The following is a 13,390-nucleotide window of genomic DNA, read 5'->3' on the forward strand; positions in this document are numbered from 1 at the left end:
TACGTAGGGACTTCCAATTGAATTGTCAACAAGGTTTCAACCAGATAAACGTGGATATACTGTATATCTATGCATTTACATGCGTTGTAAATGCGTGATGGAATGTAGTAATATCTGTCTAAATACAATTTACCTAGATGCGGGAAAAAACGTGTTAGTCAGGAGTCAAACGCGTTATCAATTTGATATAACATTAGTCGATGTCATGCCACCGGGAATTAAGAAGTTTAGCGAATTCGAGGGGCATTCGCTACGAAGGATCAACATGTATGGAATCCGGACACGGCTGACGTATTTACCCTTGAATTGTTGTTTTATGCTTTATTTTCCTTTTGTGTGAAAATCTGAGTCTAGAATAGCATCGGGCTTCTTCCGACAGTCCTCGTTCATTTTACCCCGTAAATCTGTCATCATCCATACATTTTTATTATGAAAAGCGGTCTCTTTTTGTCAAACCGCTTCAGGATTCGAATTTATAGAGGGGTTGCCTATATGTGGCCCAGCGTCGTTTGGGTTTGGCCGGGGTAGGCCGTCATTGTAAATAAGAATTTGTTCAAAAAATACAAAAAACACCACCGTAGTTAAATCTTGTTTATCTCAAATAAGATAAATGCCTTAATCTATACATTTAATATAAAGTTCACATCTATAAACCTAATGTTAGATAAGTTGTTTTGAGTGTAAAACAATTGAAGACACAGAATTGGAGGAAGACATGAGAATGACAAATATACAATAATTGTTTGAAATCAGTGCACAAGGCACACAAACAGGACAACTAAATAGTTTATACAATGGAGCTTTCAAAAACGCACATTAATTGATCAAAATGTAATTAGAGAATTCAGCAAATGGCTCTTTTGCTCAGAGTGAATTAAGAGGAAGGGGGGCATACTGTTGAGTAATACATCAATGAAAAATTATGCTGTATATACAGTTAAATAAACACCAGAGGGACAAACGATTGAACACAAATAATTACAATTATATATAATTTACTGAAAATGGAGAGCAACTGGAGTAGAGCAGAGGATGGGGGTGACTGAGGGACAACCGAGTATAGATGTGGAGGTCATGAACAAGAGGCCTAGCTGGGCACAGGTGTGGAGATCACAGCTTTTGTGGAGTGATAGATAACGATGCTTTGTGGGTGACAAGTTGTCGATCTGTTCAGAGGGTCCTTGACTCTAGCCCAGGTTGGGGTAAGGAGAGGGATGGAAGCAATCCTGCTACAGAGTCAGTAGAAATAGTCTCTTACGGTGCAGGTGAACAGCAGGTTCTGCAGGTGGATAGCCAGGCTTTTCCACTGTCTCATGGCCTGGTGGTGGATGCTCCGTTATAGTCTTCCAGACGGAAGTGGCGAGAACAGGCTATGGCTGAAGTCCTTGGTGATCTTCCAGGGGACAGTGCAGCTGCCTTTACATGTGGTGATGCAGCCAGACTGACTCCCACTTTCTGAAGATGGGCCACCATGTCTGCTATGGAAATAGGAGGGAGGATGAGTATAAGATGTACATTTTAAAACAGTGAGCTGATTGGATGTATAGGGGGCGGCAGGGTACCTAGTGGTTAGAGCGTTGGACTAGTAACCGGAAGGTTGCAAGTTCAAACCCCCAAGCTGACAAGGTACAAATCTGTCGTTCTGCCCCTGAACAGGCAGTTAACCCACTGTTCCCAGGCCGTTGAAAATAAGAATTTGTTCTTAACTGACTTGCCTGGTTAAATAAAGGTAAAATTTAAAAAAAATAAAAAAATAGATGGAACATTAAATGAATGGCATCTAACCTTTATCTTCGCTTCCTCAGTACATTAGAACACACACAGAAGTACATGTTTATTCAATATAAACGTCTTGCTAGCTAGCCACAGTAACGTTTAAGTAATTTCAAAGTATCCAACGTTAGATTTTTATTTATCTTTTACCTTTATTTAACTAGGCAAGTCAGTTAATAACAAATTCTTATTTTCAATGACGGCCTAGGAACAGTGGGTTAACTGTCTGTTCAGGGGCAAGAACGACAGATGTGTACTTTGTCAGCTCGGGGGTAGCTGGGTGTGACAAAACATAGGCCTACTATGAAATCACACAAGTATGGAAATATTGGGTCTGACAGACTATTTTGATGATGATGATGTGACAAACTATTTAGACAACCTGTCAAAACACACAGCTTGCTACTGTTACTTTAAGTACTGTAGCTAGCTAAGTTGTTAGCCAACTGTACTAACGCGATGTAGCTTAATGCACTGATGTTACCTGCTAGCAAACAAGACAGTTTAAGTGAATGTTTTTCCATATCTCGTCTGTCTGTCTGTTAACGTTACCTTGACACTGTCAGATAAATTATCCAGCTAACACCTGGTATACAACGTGGGAATATGCATATTTCATTAGTTCATATAGCTAACCAGCGAATCGTTGGAAATTTAAATGAGCTAGTAGCTAACTTGTCTGCTTTTCTTTTTTATTGAAAGGAAATAGACATTTGTAGGCAGCACATGGTGGGCGTTCCATACACACACAGAGCCAATCACTGGCATGCAAACATTGACAACAGGAAAAGGTTTGCTGGCGGGAATTTCGGTCGTCACTAGTTACTCCAGCCACAAAGTCATCATTATGGCTAAATTCCGACTATTTCTAAAATGTATCTTCTTAAAATCTAACTTTAACCTTAACCACACTAATAACCTTATGCCTAACCTTAAATCTAAACCTTAAAATGACCTTTTTGTTTTTAAACATTTTTACTATTTTGACCATTTTCACTTTGTGAATGTGGTAACTAGCTAGTGACAACGGAATTTCATTTCGCTGCTAATTCGAAACGTTAGTAGAAGCTGGCATGCTAGCTACTGGTGAAATTGTCCGACAAATACAAAAATAAACCGTTTTACTCGATAAAATTAAAATTGGGACCTGCAAAGGTAGGTTCAACCAAAGTGGTGGTATTGCAGTTTCATCTGAAAGTTTGTTAAGCAACTTTTTTTCACACGACTGGAAGCGCGATAGCTAACGAGCCTAACGTGAGGTAGTTAATGTTATCTTAAAGTCAATGATTAGTAGTGAACTGGCAGTGGTGTACCTAGCTAACTTTGTCAACGTTGTTATAATTTAACACCCTATTGAACATTGTGCAATACACTGCAAATCATATCAGAAAGTGTATGTATTTTACCTTGTAGACGTCCAACATGAGAGCTGACATAATGGAAAAGATAGTTTCGTTGTCCGATGGAGAGCGCATCCCTGAGCTGCAGCAGTACCTCTCATCCCTGACTGATGACCAGGTTACCAGTCAACACACATTTTCCCAACACCCTACAACACAATTATGATAATGTATCTTGTAATACACATTATTCATTTGACCACATTTCAATAATGTATTAATTGACACATTGTATTACTACTTTGTACCTAACTAGGTATTGCATAGTCCCCAGGTCTGTTTGTGCCGTCTTGCCAACTGTCATTGTCATGCCATGTCAATTCCATAAGAGAGCAGAAACAGAGTGGCAACCAAGCTAAACTATTTACCCAACTCTTGAATAATCTCTGGGTGTTTTCCCTCTAGCTGACCACTGTGGTCACAAACAGTGCATTGAAGGGGAAGGACATTGGATCCATGGTCAAATCCATATTCAAAGGTAACCATGTGTCATATACAAAATATTTCTTGACATTATCACCCAGGCCTTTGTCATTGTCTCATGGTATTTCCTTTGGATGCTTCTGCAATGTTGAATTATGGTGTCTCAAAGTGTGTGTGTTCTCTCAGGCTCTCCGCCCAGTGCCCCGGAGGGAGCGAGTCGCAGGCTGCTCCTGTACCAGCACTGCATCCCCCTGTGTGAGTCTGGAGATCTCCAGACAGAGGTGGCATCAGACATCATTGGACTGCTGATGCTAGAGGTACAGTGATATTTCTTACAAAGGTTGTTTTGCGCGTGGCCATTAATTAGGCTACGCAGTTTCATAGGCAGATTTATTTATTCACAAACCGGAGGAGGGTTGTTTCTGCCATTTCTTTCATGCTTAAACTTAAGTTGTTTGGTATTGATAATTAGACTCATCTGTTCCAATAACCCTGTCCCTGTATTTTCTCATCCTAGACCCACAACCTGCCCGGCCCCTCCCTGGCACAGCTGGCGTCTCTCTTCGTTGATGCCATTAAGTTGGGTAAGATGGGCAGTGGCAAATCCCTGGAGCTCTTCCCCACAGTCCTCACTGCCCTGGCTGCCACTGAGGCTCTATCCTATGGCAAAGGTACAAAACCAAACTCAAAACCATGAATGCAGAAACCTGACCTTACAGAATTGTCTAAATCGTCTTCTATACCCTTATTTTCTACCCTGATATATCTACAGGTGAGCTCAGTGGGGAAGAGTACAAGAAGCAGCTCATCAACAGCCTCTGTTCCAGCAGGTAATAGGGGGGCGATTCCATGGTAACAGAATTGCGCAGAGATAAATAAAAAACATTAATTTAAGTTTAACAAACTATACAACTCCATGCACAAGGACTACTTTTAACAATTTCACAGAAACGTTTACAAAAACACATTTACTGGAAGAACTGCAGATGCAAAGTTTGGTATTAGAATTTTGGTAAAATCTCCCTCTGTTTTTATTCTGTGTTCACGTTTTCCAAAAACTGTTAAATATCTGCTCCGAATTATGATTCAGAATGTCTGCAGAAAGAATGCTGTGTCAGCTATCACATGACACCTTGAGTTTGAAAAAATCTATTTTGGTTATTGAACTACAGTAAGTGGAGTAGATTTGCGCTAACAGAATTTTATCATGGGTCCCTAATCTGTACTTCACAGAAATGCATAATTATGGATATGAATGTCATTGTCTTCATTGTGATGTATCCTAAATAGGTACACAAATGTATAAATATGCAATATCCTCCTTTGCATATTCGGATATTATTCTAGACACAGGCTATTATTTTAACGAGCTTTGTACCCAAACAAGACTGAATTTGGTTGGTCCAGACCAGACCAAATCTTAACCACTCATAGATGTCTATGCTTCACAAGTTTGGACATCAAAGTACAGATCAGTAGAGTACAGCAGAGTATGGTACAATACAATACATTATAGTGTACTCAACTCTATAGTGTACTGAACTTTACTGAACTATACTCTACTTTTCTTTACTGTATTCTACTGTGTTGTTCAAACTGGTGAACCCAACTGTGGTTTGTGACTACTATGATTTCCCATTGTAGCCAATTCATTTGCAGAAATTCCGTTACCGATTTAAAAAAAATAATAATATTTGTAACGGAATTTCGAGTTTTAATCACTTAATAATAACAAAATTGATATCAGTAAAAACACAAACTAATTGATAGGTTTACCATCTCTCATGAGGGAGAGAAAATATCTTCGATAAGTGGGTTTTTGTTACCAGAATTAAGGCAAGGTTTCTTAAACTTACAGAAGGCAGAAACATTTATCCATCATTTAAATTTGTGATGATGTTAATTTTTGGGGATCATTATTTCAACAATGTTGTGATTTGATGTATTTCTTTTACTTTTTAAGACTTTATTTTTTTCTGGTAGATGTTTTCTGAGATCCCTTTCCATCTGTTTGAGCAGAAATCAAAGCTTTTGCTTATTCCTAATATTTTGAATGGAAAATGGTTGAAAAATGTATATATGCCAGCACATCCCAAACTCTGTCCTCGGGACCCCAAGGGGCGCACGTTTTGGTTTTTGCCCTAGCACTACACAGCTGATTCACATTATCAAAGCTTGTTGATTGGTTGAGTATTTGAATCAGCTGTGTAGTGCTAGTGCAAAAACCAAAACGTGCTCCCCTTGGGGTCCCGAGGCCCGAGTTTGGGAAACCCAGATATATACCTTAATTTAAAAAAAAACAAGATATGCTCCCATGAATTTCACATGTTGCTGCTCATGGGTCCTTTTTCATGGAAATGACCAAGGCTCGGAATTGCCAGGGAACTCCCGATACGATTATCACGATACTTAGGTACTGATACAATGTGTATTTAGATTCTCGCGATTTTTTTCTCTCTCTCTCTTTCTCTCTTTCTCTCTTTCATTCTTTCATTCATTCATATATATATATATATATATATATATATATAGCGTTTCAATACTGCCAAAAGTAACTCGATTAAAAATTATATATAATAATCCTATCACTAGCAGGTAAGGTCCTGGATTACACTGGAAATGACATTTAGAAAGCTCCCTCATGACATTGAGTGACACTCTTCTTCTAAGGGTTACCATACAAACAATTAATTCAGATCCTGACACCAGTCTTATAATGGCTTGTGTTTAAGGTGCTGTTATAATAGTCTCATATCAGCGCACTGTTAAGAGGGATATATTTCACATACGGATATTTGATGTAAACAGTTGGATGTCCTTCAGGGAGCCATGGTTGTTTACTGATATGGCACACAGAGCTTGTGGTAAATGCAACTTAGATGTATTTGTTCTGTGTTTACAGATGGGACCCACAGTGTGTGATCCACTTGACCACTATGTTCAGGTAAACCTGAAAGAATTGGGCATCACTTGGTTTCAATAGAAATGTTTGATGTTATTTGATGAGTGCATTGGCACTAAGTTAATGAGTGCATCAACACCCGCCTTAAACAATCTTCTCCAGGGATGTGCCCTTGGCACCAGAGGAGCTGCAGTTCCTGGTCGAGAAGGTCCTGAGGATGTTCCTCAAACTAGACCTGCAGGAGATCCCACCTTTGGTCTACCAGCTGCTGCTGCTGGCTGCTAAGGTGTGTGTGTCTGTTTGTATGTACAATGTCCTATATGTTTCCACATAGCTTGGTGAATGAACAACCTCTTGTGTTTGTGTTGTCTACCAGGGCTGTAAGAAACAGGTCCTGGAAGGAATCATCAGCTACTTTAAAGAGCAGGATCTTCGCCAGAAAGAGGAACAGAAAGATGGAGAGTGAGTGAGCATTATGACACCAATAATCCATAATGTCTAATTCAATGACAAGCTGTGTGTGAACTTCCTTGATGACAAGACTCTACGATCTTTCTCTCTTTCACTCACTCACTCACACACACACATACACACGCAGGAGTATGGACGTGGAGGTTCAGTCCATTCCTCAGGACCAGCTGAGGCATGTGGAGGGCACAGCCATCCTGCACATAGTTTTTGCAGTGCGGCTTGACCAGGAGCTAGGGAGGGAGTTCCTGAAAAGTGTTAAGGTCCCAGATACTCTCTCACATACTCTCACCCACCCCTTAAATAGATTGACAGTAATGATAAAGAAGGGGTGTTTTATTGGTGTGCTTTTCAAACTGCTTTTGGAGTGAGGCTTTAAATTGTCTATAAATTGAACATTGTTAGTCACCTGTATGTATGATGAATAATGTTCAGTATGGTGCTTAGACAGTATTGACTGTGTGTTTGGTCTCTGTCCTCTGCAGGGGTCCCAGGGGGAGCTCTGTCCGTTCAGCATTGCTCTGCTGCTCTCGGTGGCCAGGATTCAACGCTACGAGGAGCAGGTAGGAACCCAGACAACCTCCAATCACAAAAATAAAGAAAATTATCTTTCTCAATTTGTCTTTCCTATGTTCCTCGCATCTTCTCTTTGCCTGCTTCTCAAAATGCATGGGAGGAGAAGATTTAGAGGGGAAGGAGCTTGAAATTACGTCTCCAATGAGGAGACTGTACGCAAGGAATCGAGGAAAGACCATTGGGGAAAGAGCCTCTCTGACCCTCCCTGTTCTACCCTTTACCCCCTCCCTCCCTGGTGGTGTAGTTGTTTGATTTCTTGAAGGGGGCGATCACTAAGGGCTTCAAGGATGAGCATCTGCAGCAGGGCTCCAAGTTCCTGCAGGACCTGCTGCCTCAGCGCTGCAGCCTTGCTCAGATGATTCTGGACACTGTCAAGAACAGGTCAGGGCTCATATTCAGAAAGCAGTTTGGAGTAGGAGTGCTGATCTAGCATTAGGTCCTCCCTGTCCATATAATCTTATTCATTGTGATCTGAAAGGGAGAACTGATCCTTACTCCAGCATCACCTCAGGGGGATGCTAGTGTGGTAACTAAGGACACCATCACTGACCTTTGACCCCTGCAGTGTGTTTGGCTGGGACCATGTGACCCAGGGGCTGGTCCAACTGGGCTTCATCCTTATGGACGCCTTTGGCCCCAAGGCAGGACCGTTCGGGAAGACTGCAACCGAAGGGGCCAACGCCACAGCCAAAACACCCACACAGCAGGCCTGTCGGCTGGGGGGACACATCCTCTTGGAGGGCTTCAAGGTACGGTGACTATGGCCTCCTCCCCTGGATCATTTAATGTAGACTGACGGTAATTAATGAATAGATTATATAAGGAACAGGATCTGAAGTGACAGCCACATGCTAATGTCATTATAGTGATTATGATCCATCTGTTAGTTCTCAGCTGAAGCACTATATCTGATTTGGGATGATTCTGATCCCCAGTTGCCTTTCAAAGAGCTGATTTTATTAGGACTAACCTGGTTAAACCAGACTGAATATTTTGCTCAGTGAAACAATGGTGAGCGCATAATTTAGTGCTTTAACCAGGCTATAATATGAGAGTGCTGTAACAGGCAATGTATTTTGGAACACTGAATATTAAAGCAGCTCTCCTGTAAGATATCTCCTGTTCATCTGATATTTCAACTAGAGGTCGACCGATTATGATTTTTCAACGCCGATACCGATACCTATTTATTGGCGGACCAAAAAAAGCAGATACCGATTAATCGTTCAATTTTTATTTTTTTTATTTAAAATTTGTAATAATGACAATTACAACAATACTGAATGAACACTTACTTTAACTTTATATAATACATGAATAAAAATCCATTTAGATTCAAATAAATAATGAAACATGTTCAATTTGGTTTAAATAATGCAAAAACAAAGTGTTGGAGAAGTAAAAGTGCAATATGTGCCATGTGAAAAAGCTAACGTTTGAGTTCCTTGCTCAGAACATGATAACATGTCAAAGTTGGTGGGTACTTTTAACATGAGACTTCAATATTCCAAGGTAAGAGGTTTTAGGTTATAGTTAATATAGTATTTATAGGACTATTTCTCTCTATAGGCACTATAGTATTGCCAGTGTAACAGTATAGTTTCCGTCCCTCTCCTCGCCCCTACCTGGGCTCAAACCAGGAACACATCGACAACAGCCACCCTTGAAGCAGCATTACCCATCGCTCCATAAAAGCCGCGGCCCTTGCAGAGCGGGAACAACCACTCCAAGTCTCAGAGCGAGTGACGTTTGAAACGCTGTTAGCGCGCACCCCGCTAACTAGCTAGCCATTTCACATCAGTTACACCAGCCATTAGGCTGATAGGCTTGAAGTCATAAACCGCTGTGCTTGCGAAGAACTGCTGGCAAAACGCACAAAAGTGCTGTTTGAATGAATGCTTACAAGCCTGCTGCTGCCTACCATCGCTCAGTCAGACTGCTCTATCAAATCATAGACTTAATAATATAATAACACACAGAAATACGAGCCTTTGGTCATTAATATGGTCGAATCCGGAAACTATAATTTCGAAAACAAAACGTTTATTATTTCAGTGAAATACGGAACCATTCGGTATTTTATCTAACGAGTGGCATCCCTAAGTCTAAATATTCTTGTTACATTGCACAACCTTCAATGTTATGTCATAATTACGTAAAATTCTGGCAAATTAGTTTGCATTGAGACTCCCCAAACTGTTGCATATACCCTGAATCTGCGTGCAATGAACGCTAGAAAAGTGACACAAATTCACCTGGTTAATATTGCCTGCTAACCTGGATTTCTTTTAGCTAAATATGCAGGTTTAAAAATATATACTTCTGTGTATTGATTTTAAGAAAGGCATTGGTGTTTTTGTTAGGTACAGTTGTCCAACGATTGTGCTTTTTTCGCAAATACGCTTTTGTTAAATCATCCCCCAGCGTTGCATCAATTATATGCAAAGCAGGACACGCTAGATAAACTAGTAATATCATCAACCATGTGTAGTTATAACTAGTGATTATGATTGATTTGATTGTTTTTTATAAGATAAGTTTAATGCTAGCTAGCAACTTACCTTGGCTTCTACTGCATTCATGTAACAGTCAGGCTCCTCCTGGAGTGCAATGAGAGGCAGGTGGTTAGAGCGTTGGACTTGTTAACTGTAAGGTTGCAAGATTGGATCCCCCGAGCTGACAAGGTGAAAATCTGTTGTTCTGCCCCTGAACAAGGCAGTTAACCCACCGTTCCTAGGCCGTAATTGAAAATAAGAATGTGTTCTTAACTGACTTGCCTAGTTAAATAAAGGTATAAAAAAATTGGTGCCCAAAAATACCGATTTCCGATTGTTATGAAAACTTGAAATCGGCCCGAATTGATTGGCCATTCCGATTAATTGGTCAACTTCTAATTTCAACCACTTTCTTTGGTTTATTCAAACAGATGCATGAGCCAATCAGGGGTGAGATTCTGGAGCAAGTCCTGAACCGATTGGTCACCAAAACGGCCTCCCCTGTCACTCATTTCATAGGTAAATATACTTATTTTGTTCTCCTTGCGCTCTGATGGGATAGGTGTATTTTTTTGTTTGTTGCTATTTGGCATTGGACCTTTTGCGTACACATGTCCAATCCTCTCCAATCTCCACGTGTCCAGACGGTTGGGGCTAGGGATTGTTTCTGGATGTTGTCTGATTTCTCTCTCTCATCTTCATCATCAGATCTTCTCTCGGACATTGTGGTCTCGGCTCCCATGATCCTTCTGGAGTCATCATCCAAGGTGACAGAGACGTTTGATCACCTGTCCTACCTGCCACTGGCCACTGTGCAGGGGCTACTCAAGGCTGTCCAGGTAACACGCACACACACACACACACACACACACACACACACACACACACACACACACACACACACACACACACACACACACACACACACACCAGGCCCAGTGCAGGGGCTGCTTGTGTGATCTCTCTCTCTGTGGTGTCCCCAGCCTCTGCTGAAGGTCAGTATGTCCATGAAGGATGCTCTAATTCTCGTTCTGAGGAAGGCCATGTTCTCCAGGTAAGTTCCCCCTCCCTCTGTCCTAACCAGACATAGCTCTGATCAGAGATAGGGCCGTATGTATCAAGTGTCTCAGAGTAGGAGTATTAATCTAGGATCAGGTCACCCCTGTCCATGTTGTCTCCTACATTGTGATGAAAAAGGCCAAACTGATCCAAAATCAGCAATCCTATTCTGAGACACTTGATTCATACAGCCCCTGGGCTCATACTCAATTAATCTTTCCTGTCATTTGACCCCCTGCAGCCAGTTGGATGGGAGGAAGTCTGCGGTGACGGGCTTCCTGCTGCTGCTGAAGAACTTCCGGGTCCTGGGTAGCATGGCTTCCAGCCAAGCCAGCCAAGCCATCTCCTCCAGCCAGGTGTGTGTGTCTCGGTCTGTCTGATATTAGTGTCTTGATATCAGTACCACCACTCATAGTGACTGAGTGCACACTGAGTGTACCCCTGCACTTGCGTTCATGTATTCAAGCCATTATGAGGGAATTTCTATTGGTCCATTCATTTGTGACGTGTCCTGTGCCCAGGTCCAGGTGGACGTTCACTCCCGCTACAACTCTGCTGCCAACGAGGCCTTCTGCCTGGAGATCCTCAGCAGCCTGCGCCGATGTCTGGGCCAGCAGGCCGATGTACGACTCATGCTCTACGAGGTCGGAACCCCCACACCACAACGTTTAGCCTGGTCCCAGATCTGTTCGTACCAATGACCATTACAAGACAGTGACTATAGGTGTTCACAAAACAGCACAAAAATATTTGGGATGAAGCTACACAATGCCAGCTTTGGCTGAATGTAGACTGAATGTACAGTACATACACTGTATATACAAAAGTATGTGGACACCCCTTCAAATTAGTGGATTCTGCTATTTTAGCCACACCGTTGCTGACAGGTGTATAAAATCGACAACCATGCAATCTCCATATACAAACATAATTTATGTCTGAAATAAAGCCCTTTTGTGGGTAAAAAACTTATTATGATTGGCTGGGCCTGGATCCCCAGTGGCTGCACCCATGCCATTTCATGTCAAATCCATAGATCAGGGCATAATGAATTATTTCAATTGACTGATTTCCTTCTATGAACTGTAACTCAGTAAAATCTTTGACATTTTTGCATTTACATTTTTCAGTATACATATTATCTTCTAACACAAGGTTGTCATGTGTGCCTTATTTGTAGGGTTTCCATGATGTCCTCCGCCGCAACTCTCAACTAGCAAGCTCCATCATGCAGACCCTGCTCTCGCAGGTGTGTGTGATATCTTAAGGTGTAATTACATGTGGTATACTGCACTGTGATTTGACGTGTGTTCTGTCTAGGTGAGGCGGTACTATGAGCCAGAGCAGGACCTTCTGCCCCCAGTGAAGCTGGAGTTATGCATCGGTGCTCAAGGAGACCAAGTCTTCCTCCAGGAGCCTCTGGTATTAACTTTTACCTATTATGTCACGTGCTCGTGTGTGCGTGCGTGCGTGTGTGCAGAAGTGGCCCAACTAGTGAGCAGCACAGTCCACTCTACTGCTTTTCTCTCCCTTGTCTGGCATGCTTGTATGTGTGTGGCGTAGGTCCACAAGAACATAAAGACATAGATGCTTCCTGTTCCTCTCAGGCCCATCTGTTGAGTTGCACAGTCCACTGCCTGCTGTGGTACCAGGGCATGCGCCGTTCAGCCCGGCCCAACGCAAGTGGGAGTGACGATGATGATGATGAAGAGGAGGGGGGATTTCAGGACGAGCTGCAGAGCATCCTGGAGAGCATCACACGTCGGATGATCAAGTGTGAATTGGAGGACTTTGAGCTGGTGTGTATCAGAGTAGTGACTTTCATAGAACAGTCTGTGAAGCACCTTAAATATACTTTGTATCCCTCATTTACTCAAGTGTTTCCATTATTTGGCAGTTACCTGTATATACAGGTAGGAGCAGATCCAGGGCTCTACGCTGACCTATTTTACAAGGACCATGTGTCAGTTGAAAAATGTAGGTGTACACAAAGAAATGTAGGAGCACAATGAAAAATATTTGAGGTAATAAAGCTAAAATTCAGAATTTTTTTAGGCTCACTGATGCTCCTAAATGTAATTTCCAGGTCGCACAGCAAAATATTTAGGTGTGTATGCGAGTAGAGCCCTGAGATCCGCATATTATATTACAGCAGGTCACATACAGAAAGTCCTGTTTGGTCTACACGCGTCGCAGTATGCCATCTGTACTCTTAGGTTCTCATTTTTCAGAGTAAATAACTCACGGTCACTGGAGAAGCTTTAACCAAGTTGAATTATTCCCAAAGGTTCTGT

At 41.8% G+C, this 13,390-nt stretch overlaps 1 protein-coding gene across 5 annotated transcripts in view; it reads left to right on the forward strand.

Moving 5' to 3' along the window:
• Window positions 1–13,390, forward strand: part of fanci (FA complementation group I) — a 28,145-nt gene that overhangs the window by 1,199 nt on the left and 13,556 nt on the right. Inside the window, exons 1-21 of one of the 5 annotated variants that reach the window (XM_064929665.1) lie at window positions 22–291; window positions 3,187–3,291; window positions 3,579–3,651; window positions 3,783–3,913; window positions 4,114–4,267; window positions 4,369–4,426; window positions 6,499–6,540; window positions 6,661–6,784; window positions 6,875–6,960; window positions 7,097–7,229; window positions 7,452–7,529; window positions 7,787–7,923; window positions 8,108–8,291; window positions 10,469–10,556; window positions 10,746–10,876; window positions 11,021–11,091; window positions 11,338–11,452; window positions 11,618–11,740; window positions 12,277–12,345; window positions 12,417–12,518; window positions 12,704–12,895. In XM_064929665.1, the coding sequence (XP_064785737.1) occupies window positions 3,196–3,291; window positions 3,579–3,651; window positions 3,783–3,913; window positions 4,114–4,267; window positions 4,369–4,426; window positions 6,499–6,540; window positions 6,661–6,784; window positions 6,875–6,960; window positions 7,097–7,229; window positions 7,452–7,529; window positions 7,787–7,923; window positions 8,108–8,291; window positions 10,469–10,556; window positions 10,746–10,876; window positions 11,021–11,091; window positions 11,338–11,452; window positions 11,618–11,740; window positions 12,277–12,345; window positions 12,417–12,518; window positions 12,704–12,895 (2,187 nt within the window). In that variant the 5' untranslated portion in view covers window positions 22–291; window positions 3,187–3,195. Of the gene's footprint in view, window positions 1–21; window positions 292–2,451; window positions 3,033–3,186; window positions 3,292–3,578; window positions 3,652–3,782; window positions 3,914–4,113; window positions 4,268–4,368; window positions 4,427–6,498; window positions 6,541–6,660; window positions 6,785–6,874; window positions 6,961–7,096; window positions 7,230–7,451; window positions 7,530–7,786; window positions 7,924–8,107; window positions 8,292–10,468; window positions 10,557–10,745; window positions 10,877–11,020; window positions 11,092–11,337; window positions 11,453–11,617; window positions 11,741–12,276; window positions 12,346–12,416; window positions 12,519–12,703; window positions 12,896–13,390 lie in introns of those variants that run through there. The other 4 variants (XM_064929667.1, XM_064929664.1, XM_064929662.1 and 1 more) reach the window with 4 other exon arrangements.

Source organism: Oncorhynchus masou, chromosome 22 (assembly GCF_036934945.1).
Source record: "Oncorhynchus masou masou isolate Uvic2021 chromosome 22, UVic_Omas_1.1, whole genome shotgun sequence".
NCBI lineage: Eukaryota > Metazoa > Chordata > Actinopteri > Salmoniformes > Salmonidae > Oncorhynchus > Oncorhynchus masou.